We start from the raw sequence: 16,132 nt of genomic DNA on the forward strand, positions 1-16,132 counted from the left end.
CTCAGTCGCATAAATATGCTCCTATCAACGACGTTGGTTCAAACCCCACTAATGGCTAATCTAACATCTAATTGATAAAATATATAGTTTAACAAATGTACGTGGAAGGTTTGAAGGACGTGTGAATAGTAGGGATGGCAACGGTTCGGTTTGGGGACAGAAATGCTAAGTTCATCCCCATAATCACGAAAATTAACCATATCTATAATCGCAAATTAACCATCAGGTATTATCCATAACCATACCTACTGAATAACGGATTCCCCATCGGTTAACGGGTATATCCATCTTCGTCAATACAAAAAATATATTCGTTCAATTAAGACATTATAAGTTAATAGATATTAATTTCGTCATTAAACATTTGATGTATAAAATGATCCAATGAATGGATCTTGTTGAGTATAAAAATTAAAACATTGATGATGTTGGCTTGTCTTTCATATCTCACATAAGAATCATTGAGTTCAAATTGATTTGGATTCAAAACTTTACTTTCCTACGAAATGCAACTTTTGTATTCTCAAGGTAATGGTTCGGTGAATAATGGATATACAAATACATACATATATATATATATAGATATATTATACTATTATATTATATATAAATTATATTATTTACTAATCGGGTCAGATTCGGTTATGGATATAGTTTGGAGATCTCTATAACCATATCCAAAATCATAACCGAATAATATATAAAAGGTTTTTCCCCATATCGAGAATATACCCAAACTTCCATACCCAAATCCATTCCATTCCATTCGGACGGTTATCCACGGTTATCGGATTTAAAGTTATAATTGTCATCCTAGTGAGTAGCAGTGCCCCGGATAAATTGTGTTTAAGTTGGACAGGTGGCATGAGTTATTGTGCAATGTCGTCTTGTTAGACAGGATTTCTCCTTTTGACTCCCTCATTTGCAGTTTATACCTCTCTCAGCCCATCAATTGCCGGAAGAGCTGCTCTGGAGTTTGAGCTTGAGCATCTGAAAGAAAAATGACGGGCGGTTTAAGAGTCCTAAGTCGGTCACTGAAACATTACAAACCCACAACCTCTATATTTCCAGAGAATTCACTCTCTCCTCAATCCAACCAATGGATTTACCAAACTCGCCGGACTCTGATTTTAGAATCAGCACCGTCACGCTCCGTCACCCTCCACCGACTCCCTGACTCCGATTCCGGTAAGTTTTCGTTCTGAAATACGTATAAAAAAAAAGTGGGTTATCTCTGTTTATGCCAATTTTCTATGACCCAGAAAGCATTAACCGAATTGGGTTTTGTTTGTTTGATAACAGGGATTGTTGAGGTTAGGTTGGAGAGGCCGGAGGTGAGAAATGCAATTGGGAAAGATATGCTGAGAGGTTTACAGAACACCTTTGAAGCTGTCAGTGAGGATTCTTCTGCTAATGTTTTGCTGATCCGCAGCAAAGTTCCCAAGGTGTTCTGTGCTGGAGCAGATTTAAAGGTAGGAATTTTAATTTATTCGTGGAATCGATGTTTTGTTTTGGAAGGAGTTTACAGTGGATTAGCAAAGAATTCTTCAAATTTATATTCACTTTGATTTGCTTGAATGAATTATTTGCATTGAAGAGTTGTGATATGTACAGGAGAAGATAGTGCTCACTAGTCAAATTGTTCTTGCCTCTTAATTTGATTGGCAGGAACGGAAAATGATGAGTGCATCTGAAGTTCGAGATTTTGTCAACACACTGCGTGCCACGTTCTCATTTTTAGAGGTTAATCTTCGTTGTTAACCTTTTTGTTTTTCTATAATTGTTTTGTTATTAAAATGGCCTGAAAGATGATCAAAATTCAGTAGTTGGTTTTGACACTCGGTGATTTTTAGAGGTTAATCTTCATTGCCACAAGTGTTTCAGATTCTGAACAACAACACTTTTATAATGCTTTTTTGTTGTATGGTACATAGTTTAACAGTGGGTATGGATATGTATATGCAAGTGTTCTATAACGATGGATATTGGATGCATATACGTGAGTGTTGTATAATGGTGGACATATGATATCAATATGTAAACGAGCAGACACTCATACATAAACGTGAGTGTCCAGGATATGTTCAGAATTATATTTACTAATTTGATTTCATAACGCTGTTTTTAATTAGCGTGGTATGATCATTTAATGCTTGAATGCAGGCTTCCTTGTTTACTGTTTATACATTAGTACTCCATAAATTATTTTCTTCTTCTTGACACTTACTTCTGTTCATAATATTTAGGTACTTTCTATTCCAACAATTGCTGTCATTGAAGGAGCAGCATTGGGTGGTGGACTTGAAATGGCTTTATCATGCGATCTTCGGATATGTGGTAATTCCATTTCTTTAATTATTTATACCGAATCCAGTTATGGTCATTAAACTATCAATCCTTTTAAACTTTATAATGCCTAGTCTCTTAATGTTTTCCACCATTAATGACTTAGAAGAAGATGCAGTGATGGGCTTGCCAGAAACAGGACTTGCTATCATTCCTGGGTAGGTGCTGAATTTCAGAATGAGTTCACATTATCACCTGTGACGTTCTCCCCAAGAATTGCATATCACCTGCATCTTGTTTGACGAACCCAACATTCTGTACTGTTTCAACTTTTTCTAAGCAGGTTTAATAGCATACCATTTCTTATAACATAAGAGATGGGTGGGATTTTAATTCCCATTCCAACTGATATTTAGTTTATGGAATTGTGTCGTCCATATTGTCTACATTTCTGGAAGAACTTCTTTCCGCATGATTACTTCTTATTTTACTCTCTTCTTTTATTTATTTTGCTTTATCTACATTTTTCTGAAATTATTCATCCAGTGACAGATCAACTCTCTTGATTGCATCCATTGACAGGGCAGGTGGAACACAGCGGCTTCCTAGATTGGTTGGAAAAGCAATATCAAAGGAACTCATATTCACTGGTAGGAAGATTGGCGGCAGGGAAGCAGTGTCGATAGGTATGTGATGTATGTCTACTCAGTAGCTGCTTTGTTTTTGTCCTTTTTTTTTTCTTTTGATGCAAATTATACTTTGCAACAGGTTTGGTAAATTACTGTGTTCCTGCTGGTGAAGCTCATCTAAAGGCACTTGAAGTTGCTCGCAATATAAATGAGAAGGTACAGAATTATTTTATCCACTATTGCGTTCATTTTATACTATTTCATGGGGAATGTTATAGTTGAGAGTATTCTATGAACTGAATTTTCGCCTTCCGATGATAACTACATTCTAACATCTGAATCAAGGTGGATGTCTGTAGCTGAAACTTCTCTATACATAAAATTTGCTGTAATGACAATGTTTAATACATGCACTGAAAAGGGGAAAAAAGACAGTACACTAAAGCATAACTTGAAATCGTCATACTAGGCAAAGAACAAAAAAGTTACAAGTAATTGTTGCAATCAAACTTATGAAATACAGTGTTAGCAGGGTCCAATAGCAATAAGGATGGCAAAAAAAGCTATTGATGAGGGACTGGAGGTAGATAAGACCTCAGCTTTGGCTCTTGAAGAACATTGCTATGAAAAGACGTTGAACACAAATGATCGCTTGGAAGCCCTATCAGCATTTGCTGAGAAGCGAAAGCCAAAGTACACTGGAGATTAAGATGATAAACTTGCTATAATTTGTCTGGATAAGTTTCTTGGTTGGGCAGAAATAAACTTGTCAGCAATGACAAAATGACAGGTCAGTAGAGGTCTTAATTTTATTTGATCATAAGTTACTATTTAATGAATAGCTGATTAAATGTTTTGTTTGGGTGTCCGTGGATTGAATGTGTTCCTTAGTGAATCAAATAATTGTACTCCTCAATATTGTTTCTTTTTACACTAACAATCAAATGGTCTTCCTCAAACTCGAAAAAAATGGACCTTGCATGTGCTTTTAAGTAGTTATGCCACTCTCCATAATCCATATTGCCAGTTAATTTTATGACGGAACCTCAACTTTCTTCAATGAGTTTAGTATAGATTCTTCTAACGGTGGCAAAAAGGGAGTGATTCGAGGGAAATTCTGCAACTGTAAGAACCATGTTTGTGTTTTGTATCATCTTTAGAACCAAACATGCTGAACTTGTTGAACTCATGTATGCTATTAGAAATGATCATACAAGACAAAAGGATGGTCCTAAAGATGATACAAAACACAAACATGGTTCTTATAGTGATCAGCTTGTAATGGACGTATTGTCATATGAAATGTGATCAGCTTGACAATGCTTATGAAAAAACACTTATCAAATGTTTCGTCACTAATACAAAATGTGATTATAGCATTGTTGTTACAAGAATACAAAAATTTCACGTCGAAATTTTGACCAAGTAAATTGTTGTAATACTAGCCGGCACTCCATGATCACGTCAAATCCTTATGAAAATGAATCCAGAACAAAATCGCGCTAAAGCTAGGGCGTCACCCGTAAGTGGCGCGCTGTGTGGCCCGAGCACAGTGATAAATGAGCAAGGGTCGCTGTATCTCCATCGGCACCCGGATGCAGTGTTAAATGAGCAAGGGGGCCATAGAAACTTCTTTTCGAACGACTCCACTCAAAGTTGTTTGGGAGCATATGCTCCTATCAACTTTACACGGGACACACAAAAGAAGTACTTTGATCCTATTAGACGGGGGAGGGTGAAGAAGCTAGGACAGAAGGGTAGAGTTCAAGAGAGCAAAATGCGTTTAGGAACGTGGAATATAGGAACCTTAACGGGAAAATCTATGGAAGTAGTGGAAGTTATGGTGAGGAGAAGGATAAATATTATGTGCCTACAAGAAACTAAGTGGGTTGGTAGTAAGGCAAAGGATCTAGAAAACTCAGGGTTTAAACTTTGGTATTCGGGCACAAATAGAACGAGAAACGGTGTTGGCATCATCGTGGACAAGACATTGACACAAGATGTTGTAGATGTCAAGAGGGTAGGAGATAGAATCATGGCAATCAAGATTGTAATAGGACAAGAACTTATCAATGTGATTAGTGCGTACGCACCTCAAGTAGGGTTGGATGCGAGTTCGAAGGAGAAATTTTGGGAAGACCTTGGAGACTTGGTGCAAGGAATTGCTCAGACGGAGAAGTTATTTATAGGAGGAGATTTAAATGGACACGTGGGCAGGGAGACAGGCAACTATGGAGGTTTCCATGGTGGCCATGGTTTTGGGGAGAGAAACGAGGATGGGGAAGCTATCTTGGATTTTGCAATGGCATATGATCTCTTCTTAGCCAACACCTTCTTTAAGAAGAGAGAAGAACATGTGATCACCTACAAGAGTGGGTCGTCAAAAACACAAATAGATTTTCTCCTAATGAGGAAAGGGGATCGTATAACTTGTAAGGATTGCAAAGTTATACCAGGAGAGAGCGTGGCTAATCAACATCGCTTGTTGGTGATGGATGTACATATCAAAAGAGTGAGACAAAAGAACAAGACTTGGAAGTGCCCAAGGACTAGATGGTGGAATCTAAAAGAAGAAAAACAAGCCATTTTCAAAGAGAAAGTAATCACCCAGTGTGTGTGGGATAGAGAGAGGGAAGCTAGCCAAATGTGGGATTCCATGGCTAGTTGTATTCGAAAAGTAGCAAAAGAGGTATTAGGAGAGTCCAAAGGTTTTGCCCCACACCAAAAGGAATCTTGGTGGTGGAATGAGGAGGTACAAACAAAGGTGAAGGCTAAGAAGGAATGTTGTAAAGCCTTATACAAGGATAGGACCGATGAAAATGGTGAAAGGTATAGAAAAGCGAAGCAAGAAGCGAAGAAAGCTGTGAGAGAAGCTAAGTTAGCGACTTATGACGATATGTATAAGCGACTAGATACCAAAGAAGGAGAGTTGGATATCTATAAATTAGCTAGAGCAAGGGAAAAGAAGACAAATGACCTAAACCAAGTGAGGTGCATCAAGGATGAGGATGGAAAGGTTCTTGCTACAGAGAACGCGGTTAAAGACAGATGGAAAGGTTATTTTCATAATCTTTTCAATGAAGGACATGAAAGGAGTGCTTCTTTAGGGGAGTTGAGTAACTCAGAAGAGTGTAGAAACTACTCTTTTTATCGTAGAATCCGGAAGGAAGAAGTGGTTGTAGCTTTGAAGAAGATGAAGCATAGAAAAGCAGTAGGCCCAGACGATATACCAATCGAAGTGTGGAAAGTTTTGGGAGAGACAGGTATAACATGGCTCACTGACCTTTTCAATAGGATTTTGAAAACGAAGAAGATGCCAAATGAGTGGCGAACGAGCACTTTGGTGCCTATCTACAAGAATAAGGGCGACGTACAAAATTGCATGAACTATAGGGGTATTAAGCTAATGAGTCATACAATGAAGCTCTGGGAGAGAGTCATTGAGCATAGATTGAGGCAAGAGACACGGGTTTCGGACAACCAATTCGGGTTCATGCCAGGGCGCTCAACCATGGAGGCAATCTATCTCTTACGAAGATTGATGGAAAGATATAGAGATGGGAAAAAGGATTTACACATGGTCTTTATAGATTTGGAAAAAGCGTATGATAGGGTCCCAAGAGACATTCTTTGGAGGATTTTAGAGAAGAAAGGAGTACGAGTAGCATATATCCAAGCTATAAAGGATATGTATGAAGGAGCAAAGACTGCCGTAAGAACTCATGAAGGACAAACCGAAAGCTTTCCCATAACTGTAGGATTACATCAAGGCTCATCCTTAAGTCCTTACCTTTTTGCGTTGGTAATGGATGAGTTAACAGGACATATTCAAGATGATATTCCTTGGTGTATGCTTTTCGCAGACGATATAGTGTTGATAGATGAAACTCAGGAAGGGGTAAATGCAAAGCTTAACCTTTGGAGAGAAGTGCTGGAATCTAAAGGTCTTCGCCTAAGCCGATCAAAGACAGAATATATGGAGTGCAAGTTCAGTGCAAATGGAGGCCAAAACGAGTTAGGGGTGAGGATCGGAGATCAAGAAATACCAAAGAGCGACCGTTTTCGTTACCTAGGATCTATCTTGCAAAAGAACGGAGAATTAGATGGAGATCTCAACCATAGAATACAAGCTGGATGGATGAAGTGGAAGAGTGCATCCGGCGTGTTGTGTGACCGCCGTATGCCACTGAAGCTCAAGGGAAAATTTTATAGGACGGTAATAAGGCCAGCGATGCTGTATGGCACAGAATGTTGGGCGGTGAAGCATCAACACATACACAAAATGGGTGTAGCGGAGATGAGGATGCTTCGTTGGATGTGTGGGCACACGAGAAAGGATAAGATTAAGAATGAGGATATCCAGGGTAAAGTAGGAGTAGCCGAAATTGAAGGCAAGATGAGAGAAAATCGGTTACGGTGGTTTGGACATGTGCAACGAAGGCCTACTGACGCTCCGATTAGAAGATGCGACTATGGGACAGAGGTTCAGGGCCGAAGGGGTAGAGGAAGACCTAGGAAAACTTTGGAAGAGACTCTAAGAAAAGACTTAGAGTACTTGGATCTAACGAAGGACATGACACAGGACCGAGCACAATGGCGTTCTAAGATTCATATAGCCGATCCCACTCAGTGACTTGGATTTTCCAAGTCTCCAACCGAGAAGTTTTCCTCACTCGGGAAATTAAGGGAACACTACCCCAACCTACATGCTCCACTCAGAAAGCTTCAACATACAAGCTTCAACAAAAGAAAATTCAAAGAACTTAGCGAAGAAGGTTTTGGTGTAATTTAACACAATACATTGAAATGAAGGAAAACTTATTTATTGATATCCCCGATAAACTACAAATATGTACATATACATGAGTAATAAACAAACAAGAGGGAGCCTTCACAAGGGTTGCTTAGGAGAAGTCTCAGCAGTCGGTAGAGCCCCAGAAAGAAAAGGCACCGGAGGGGGATCTTTCGGAGCCTCAGTACTGGACAGAACCCTAGAAGGAGGAGGCATCAGAGGTTGATCATTTGGAGCTTCATTAGGCGGTACAGCCCCAGAAGACGAAGGCAATAAATGCCTTTGGAACAAACCCACAAATCTCTGATGATCAAGTAAAACCTGACCATCAGTTTCCTTCATTTGGTCAAGCTTCCTCTTCATGTTTGTAGCATAGTCATGTGCGAGCCGGTGCAACTGTTTATTCTCATGCTTGAGCCCTCTAATCTCCTGTTTGAGACTTATCACCTCAGCCGCCAATGATTCAACTTGGCGGGTTCGAGCAAATAGGCGTTGGGCCATATTAGACACAGAACCTGCACACTGAACACTGAGAGCCAGCGAATCCTTAACAGCTAACTCATCAGACCGTTTGGAAAGTAGTCTGTTATCTTTGGGCGTGAGAAGGTTCCTGGCCACCACCGCAACAGTCATATCATTCTTCATCACGGAATCCCCAACGGTAAGAGGACCAGTAGGGGAGACGAAGGATGGGCGCCATATGTTGTCTGGAGAAGGCGGGGCTGCCTCTTCAACAAGGTTCAAGTCAAAACGACGGTCGGAGGGGCCAGACATTTTCAAAGGTGTTGAAGAGAGAAGAGGTTGGACAAATCAAGATCTTAGAAGGGCAAGAATGGAGCTTCTACTGGTGGAGATTCAAGTGTGCTTCGGAACTTAATGCCAGCCCCTATAAAAATCTGCACTCGACGGAGCTTCAGAAATCGAAGAGGCACCTGCTCAGAAATCGAAGAGGCGTTTGCTTTCTCAAAAGCTGGGCTGCTTAGAGACCACGAAGGTTGATCTCAGAAATCGAAGAGGCGTTTGCTTTCTCAAAAGTTAGGTTGCTCAAAGACCACGAAGGCCAATCTCAGAAATCGAAGAGGCGCTCGCTTTCTCAAAAGCTGGGCTCCTCAGAGACCACGAAGGCCGATCTCAGAAATCGAAGAGGCACCTACTTTTCCAGCCTTGTCAGCACCTGTCACACGCACACTCAGCTTTGCGGAAATTATGGGCATTCTGTCGAAGACTTCTCGAGAGCCAGATACCACAGACCACTTTTTCAAAGTGCTCTGACAGAGTTAAAACATGTGAAGCTGGCAGCTCCCACTACTGTGCTATGACCAAGCAGGGTAAAGGAATAGCAAACATGCCCAACCTTTACTCACATTCGAGAAAACACTCCCAACAAGATTGCTTGCTCCAAAATCGAAGAGGCACCGCCCTCCGAATCTCGAGAGCCAGACTCCCAACATGATTACTTTCTCAAAAATCGAAGTGACACTGCTCCCCGAATCTCGAGAGCCAGACCCCCAGCATGATTGCTTTCTTAAAAATCGAAGATGCATCGTTCTCCGAATCAATCGAAGAGACGCTCGCTTTCTCAAAAGCTGGGCTGTTTAGAGACCACGAGGGCTGATCTCAGAAATCGAAGAGGCACCTACTTTTCTAGCCTTGTCAGCACCTGTCACACGCACACTCAGCTTTGCGGAAATTATGGGCATTCTGTCGAAGACTTCTCGAGAGCCAGATACCACAGACCACTTTTTCAAAGTGCTCTGACAGAGTTAAAACATGTGAAGCTGGCAGCTCCCACTACTGTGCTATGACCAAGCAGGGTAAAGGAATAGCATTACTACTTGTTAGGGAGACTCCTATATATGTCGACCTTCATCCCCAACGGACAGGCAGACCTGCAAAAATGCTCAACCCTTCCTCATATCTGAGAGGGCACTCCCCACGAAGCCTTTCGAAATATTCAGCTTTCTTTCCCCCCGATAATACCTCTGCAAACAAGCTATACTAGAGCAAGAATATCTCATATCATCAGGGTTAAAAGCAAGAGTATCCCATATCATGCTTTTTCCCTGTCTTTTCCTTTGGCCTTGTTTTTACCTGCAAGACAAGGAGAAAGAGAGCAATCAGTCAGCACTTGGCATCAAGCTTCCAGCCAGGAACTGACTGCCTGGAACCCCTTACCTGATTACTTACCTGGCATTGCTCTCGAGTACTCATCTTCAACATCTTATGTTTCCAGGGAAGATACCGCATCTGCTTGAGGAACAGATAGGGCAAGTGCGAAGGATACAAGGAAGCATGTGGAGACAAGCGTAACAGCACACGTGCCGATACATCCATTACTCTGTCAAAAGCAAAAGTATCCCATATCAGCAGGGTCGAACGTACTCTAGATTTGATGGACTTGTTTTGACCCTCAAATTCTTCAGTCGGCTCTGGAGGAAACCAGAAAACCCTCCAGCTCAGTTCAAGAATAAGCCTGTGGAAAGTTACTTCTTCAAAAGCAAAAGTATCCCATATCATCTCTTCTCATTTTTCTTCTCTTTATCCTTCATGCTGCTGCAAGATGGGGAGAAGGTGAACAATCAGCCGGAGCTCTGATTGCTTACCTTGTCTGTCACCTCTTTCAGCAGATCCCCTAGCTCGGCGACTTGGGGGACTCCTACTACATGGTTTGTATCGCGCTTGACCAAGCCTGAAACTACAAGTAAGCTTCAAGTGAAATTGATACATTACCTTGTGCATCTCCACCAGTTAAAGATACCACCCCTGGATGGAGGAAGAGTACTTCCAGAGAAGATGCCACATCTACCTATGAGACAGATAAGGCAAGTCAAGACGATACCACACTCCGATACTTAGAAGTTTCGTGATTACGAGATCATTCTCTCACAATATTTCCTAATGTCATTTGTACTAAATCATTCACTTGTACTCACTAAAGGAGAGCTTGAACCTATGTACTTGTGTAAACTCTTCACAATTAATGAGAACTCTTCTATTCCGTGGACGTAGCCAATCTGGGTGAACCACGTACATCTTGTGTTTGCTTTCCTATCTCTATTCATTTATATACTTATCCACACTAATGACCGGAGCAATCTAGCGAAGATCACAAAAAGCGACCGTTTTTGCTGCCTAGGATCTATCTTGCAAGAGAACGGAGAATTAGATGGAGATCTCAACCATAGAATACGAGCTGGATGGATGAAGTGTAAGAGTGCATCCGGCGTGTTATGTGACCGTCGTAGGCCACTGAAGCTCAAGGGAAAATTTCATAGGACGACAATAAGGCCAATGATGTTGTATGGCACAGAATGTTGGACGGTGAAGCATCAACACGTACACAAAATGGGTGTAGCGGAGATGAGGATGCTTCGTGGGATGTGTGGGCACACGAGAAAGGATAAGATTGGGCATGAGGATATCCGAGGTAAAGTAGGAGTAGCCGAAATTGAAGGAAATATGAGAGAAAATCGGTTTCGGTGATTTGGAAATGGGCAAAGAAGGCCGACTGACGCTCCGGTTCGAAGATGTGACTACGGGACAGAGGTTCAGGGCCGAAGGGGTAGAGGAAGACCTAGGAAAACTTTGGAAGAGACTCTAAGAAAAGACTTAGAGTACTTGGATCTAACGGAGGACATGACACAAAACCGAGCGCAATGGCGTTCTAGGATTCATATAGCCGACCCCACTTAGTGGGAAAAGGCTTTGTTGTTGTTGTTGTTGTTGTTGGTTCTACTCCTAATGGACCTATTGTCGTAAATCTCCACCAGTGTTGGGAGGCGTAGATTGGAAAAAAAAAATCCTCCCTGGACTCCAACTGATAAAACCCTAGCAGCCATTCCCCCCAATTTCTCTCTCTTGCGCAAACCCAGTTCCTTCTCCCCGCCGCCGACTTCTTCCTTCGGCTGTGGTCTGCCGCAACCCATTGTTATTACTTTTCTCTCCTTTTGTTGTCTCTTTCTAGTAATGATGCCCCCTGGCCTTTTCTTCCGGTGTCTATGACCGTCGGTTTCTAAGGTCATGGCCTGTTTTCCCAGCGTTTTGCGCCGCTTCCCAGCGTTCTTCGCCTTTTTGGCTTCTTCACTCCTAATCCCTGTCCTGCGGCCCTCCTTTTTCAACCCTAAACACTCACACTTTTCCATCTTCTTCATTTTCTCCCCCTCACATGTCTTTCCTTCCACAACCCTTGCTCAAAAAGTAGGAGCAGCTCACCCGTTTTTACCATCAAATCTTAACCTTCCCTTCACAGCTCCGCCCCCAATCGGCATGCTGGAAAAACGGGGCCAAGTGCGTTGTGGCTTAGCCCAAAGCGAGGGTGTTTTAGATGCCCCCTTAGCCCCAAACCCTTTCCATTTGTTTTGGTTTTTGGTTCTCCTTGTTGGCGCTTGTGTTGGAGGTTCAGATCTGGTGTTTCTTCTCTGGTGTGGTGCTTTTGGTGGTGAAATTTGGTTGGGGATTTCTCTCTGTTGCGGGTTGGAAAACTTTGTGATGCGATATGCTATTCTGCCATTTTTTTGTTGTTTGGGCTTTAGCTTTCCCCAATTGTATTGGTCTTATTTGTTGTCCTTGGTTTTGTGCCACTGCCTTTCAATGAAATTGTTTGGGTAAGTTACATTTTACCATCTCCTGTTTGAAGTCTATTGCAACTTCATATAACATCTTCAAAACATTTCATTTTCATACGTCAAGTACTATTTTATTTCAATATAGTACCTTTGTTACATTTTTCATCTATTACTCCTTTAAGAGCTGACGTGGCTGCCAAATTTGTGTCACGTGACAAAAAATAATAATTTTTTTATGCATTTACAAATAATTAATTAAAAAAAAGTTATAAAAAATTTAAAAAAAAAACCCTAAAACCCATCCTCCCTGACCTTCGTCCCCTCCTCCTCCACTCTCTTCATCTCCCTGACCTTTGTCCCCTCCCTTCACCACCCAATTCATCTCCGAACTCGGTCAAGCCTTTCTCGTTGGAACTAATTAGCCTGCTCTTCGCCACCAGCCCGTCTTTCCTCTGCAATGGCCATCGGCTTAGTCGCGAAGCTCTGCGACTCCTGCAAGAACTCGGCGACGACCTTATTCTGCAAAGCCGACTTGGCCATTATGTGCCTGCCCTGCGACATCCACTCCGCCAACCCCCTCGCCCATCCACTCCGACATCCACCGACATCTCAATTTGAGTGAAAACCCTAGAATCCAAAGCAGCATAATCACCGTTGTCGTTGCTGAATTTGATTCAGGGACATGATGAATCTATTGGAAAATATTAGTATTTAGTTTATTTGAATGTTTGGTTTTCTAGGCTTAGCCCGTTAGCATTAGGGTTTTGATTTCTTACCTTTTAGGATTAAGGTTAGTTTATTATAAATAGCATGCTTGTTATTCATTTGAGAACAAGCTATTCACAATGTAGTCTCTTAGGGTTTTGTATCCGTTCCGGCATTCTAGTTTGTTTAATAATATTCTTATTATTTTGTAATCTTATTCGTTGCACACTCTGATATTCAACTTGGTATCAGAGCAGGTTTGATCCTTAGGGTTCAATCAGTTCTTGTTGGTATCAATTTGTTTGTATCAGTTTTTTTTTCCGTCATCTTCCATTGTTTGTGTTTTCGTTTTAGATTTGTTAGTTGGTATTGATTGTTTGCAAGAAAAAAAAGGAAAATAGAAAGGATCTTGCTGCTGTTGTTTGTTTGCACAGAAGAAAAAAAGGAAAACAGAAAGGTTCTACTGTTTGTTCACATGAAAGAAAAAAGAAAGAAAAATGGGAAGGAAGGAAATGATAGAAAGAAAAAAAGCAAAAAGAGAAGGAAAAAGAAAAACAATTGTTTGCTGTTAGTTTAAGGTCCACATGGGCAACAAAAAAAAAAGGTTATCTTATTGTGAGGTCTTTGTTTTGAAGTTTGGGTATTTGTCGTTGCCGTTCACAATGAATTCTCGAGTTGCTACAATATTTTTGACATTGTTCATTTGTTGGTACAATTGAGATATGGAAATCTCGTTCTTTTAGTGACGGGTTCTCTCCATACTCTCAACACTAGCCAGTTTGAACCAAAATCAGTTTGCCAGCAAGAATCAAGTCAAGTTTGTCAGTTTGCTAGTCAAGTCAAGTCAAGTCAAGTCAAGAATCAAGTCAAGTTTGTCAGTTCGCCAGGCAAGTCTAGTCAAGTCAAGTCAAGTCAAGTTTGCATGCCTACCAGTTCACCTAACAGAGCTAGTCTACATCTGCTTGTTTGCAAACCCATGTCGTATACCGCCATGAGTTTGACAGGGGGTGTTGAAAAATATTAGTATTTAGTTTATTTGAATGTTTGATTTTCTGGGCTTAGCCCATTAGCATTAGGATTTTGATTTCTTACCTTTTAGGATTAGGGTTAGTTTATTATAAATAGCATGCTTGTTATTCATTTGAGAACAAGCTATTCACAATGTAGTCTCTTAGGGTTTTGTAGCCGTTCCGGCATTCTAGTTTGTTTAATAATATTCTTATTATTTTGTAATCTTGTTCGTTGTGCACTTTGATAGTCAACTTAATCTGATTCAGGGGAATAGTAATCTGTGCAATATCCAGATTAGGTACGGAGTGTCGTTATCCACCGAAGGAGTGGCGGCGGAGACTCTACTGCCAACGTACAACTCAGTGATCGTCGATTCCATAATGCCACCGAAGACCTCCGCCATGAAATCCAACAATGGCCTCACCTACAATGTCCCGATTCCTCTCCCAAGAAAGCGGTCCACATAATCTATTACCAAGGGCATCAGCCCTTCATTTTCGAACCCAGCTCCGCCGTTGACCAAGAACAAAAACTGTGGCCCTTTCTCTATTCTTGGCGAGGATATTTCTCCGTCTCATTTCCCAACACGTACATACCCAAATACATAGCATAGAAATTTGACGGATTTGGACTGATTTGGCGTTAGATTATTTGATGGGTATTTTTTTATTCGGTTTTATTGATCTGGATTGCGTTTATTTGATTTTACAGACGGAGAAGGTGAGATTGGAAGTTGAGGAGAAGAGAGTGGGAGGTGGGGGTGGGGTGCGTTTTTGGATGGGAGGGGAGGTGAAGAGAGTGGAGGAGAGGGAGGTGGGTCAGGGGGTTCTGGGTTTGTATGTTGTTTGTTTGTGTGCGTGTGTGTGCGTTTTTTTTTTTTTAAGAGGATAAAAATTATAATAGTTTAAATGTATAAAAAAATATTTTTTTTTACCACGTGAGACAAATTTGACAGTCACATCAGCTCTTTAACAGATCAATGAATGAAAAATGTAACGGATGTATTATATTGAAATAAAATAGTATTTGAGGTATGAAAGTGAAATGTTTTGAAGATGTTGTATGAGATTGCAATAGACCTCAAACCTGAGGTGGGAAAGTGTAATTTATCTAAATTGTTTGCTTTCGACCAAAAACAGGAGCAGATTGACTGACTAGGCCTGAAATGGGTTTTACCTTAGTCCTCTCTCTAAAAGCAGAACTGTTTTTTTTATTTATCATATGATAACACTTAAAACTACCATTTTGTTAACACATTAACGACCTTGAATTTTCTTCAATGCACATTAAAAATAAATTTTTAAGTTACACATATGAACAAGAGTCATTAGATCCTGTTAAATTAAATGATCTAACAAATGATCTAACAACTCTTGTTCTATTTTAGTCGAAAACTAAAGATGTTTGTTCAGATGTGTACTTAAATGTGCACTTTTGATGTGCATTAGAGAAAAGTTCGTAAGGACCTTTAACCTCTTTCTTCAAGAATATTAGCCCACACACAAAGTGTGTGAGAAATTTTTTTATTTTTGTTTTTGAAATAGAATGAGAGAGGAAGAGAGTAATAGAGAATGTGGGAGTGGGAAGGTTTATTTTATTTTTTTATATTATTATTAAATTAGATATATGTTATGATTACATGTAGGTGAGGCTTTGAAAAAAAAAACAACAAAATTTGATTGTGTGAAATTACATTTCTGCTCCATATTTCTTATTCATGTTTTGTTTTAATTAGAAGGTTAAACTGATAATTTCATAGAATTTTAGTTAATAATGAGTGTTTTATTGATTAGTAGAGATTCTTTTAAGGCGCCTTCGACACGACACTCCTCAACCATTGTTCCAGCCGCCCTCAAGACCACATGAGCAACGCCGGACCCATTACAAATCTAAAATTCAAAAAAGAACAATTTATAGTAATTTTTATTCAAGCAAATAGGGGAGGGAGAAGAATCGAGCTTATAATATATAAATAATCTTAACCACTTGAACTAAAAGTTTTAATCAATTTTATTTATTTTTATATAACGAGATATTTATGCAAATAAATGAAAAAATAAATTGGTTTGAACTTTCAGTTTACGAGATTTGAACTGACCTTCCTATCATTGGGGGTTAAAGCATAAATCCATACACAAATATAT

General features: G+C 40.3%; 1 protein-coding gene across 8 annotated transcripts; it reads left to right on the forward strand.

Annotated features, from left to right (window-relative positions):
* The first annotated feature begins 739 nt into the window (after positions 1-739).
* Positions 740-15,027, forward strand: LOC103415727 (probable enoyl-CoA hydratase 2, mitochondrial). 8 transcript variants are annotated; one of them, XR_011579932.1, is made up of 9 exons: positions 874-1,188; positions 1,303-1,472; positions 1,669-1,743; positions 2,247-2,337; positions 2,456-2,504; positions 2,869-2,972; positions 3,055-3,131; positions 3,448-3,705; positions 14,255-15,027. XR_011579932.1 is itself a non-coding variant. In XM_008354022.4 (8 exons), exons 1-8 carry the CDS (start codon positions 1,002-1,004, stop codon positions 3,622-3,624), a joined length of 933 nt encoding a protein of 310 aa, XP_008352244.2. In that variant the 5' UTR covers positions 740-1,001; the 3' UTR covers positions 3,625-3,831. The 8 variants fall into 8 exon arrangements, 4 of the variants coding, with proteins under 4 accessions (XP_008352244.2, XP_017182395.2, XP_070676557.1 ...); XR_003772596.2 differs by having other exon boundaries at positions 880-1,188; positions 2,453-2,504; XR_011579930.1 differs by having other exon boundaries at positions 880-1,188; positions 2,453-2,504; positions 14,282-15,027.
* Positions 15,028-16,132: the final 1,105 nt, after the last annotated feature.

This window comes from Malus domestica, chromosome 04 (genome assembly GCF_042453785.1).
Source record: "Malus domestica chromosome 04, GDT2T_hap1".
Classification (NCBI taxonomy): domain Eukaryota; kingdom Viridiplantae; phylum Streptophyta; class Magnoliopsida; order Rosales; family Rosaceae; genus Malus; species Malus domestica.

Excerpts from the sequence above, each read along its gene's own strand:
- LOC103415727 (XM_008354022.4), top strand. The coding sequence starts at position 1,002 with ATGACGGGCGGTTTAAGAGTCCTAAGTCGGTCACTGAAACATTACAAA. Across the intron at positions 1,473-1,668 it reads GTGCTGGAGCAGATTTAAAG|GAACGGAAAATGATGAGTGC; the intron begins GTAGGAATTTTA and ends TTTGATTGGCAG. Across the intron at positions 2,505-2,868 it reads GGACTTGCTATCATTCCTGG|GGCAGGTGGAACACAGCGGC; the intron begins GTAGGTGCTGAA and ends ATCCATTGACAG.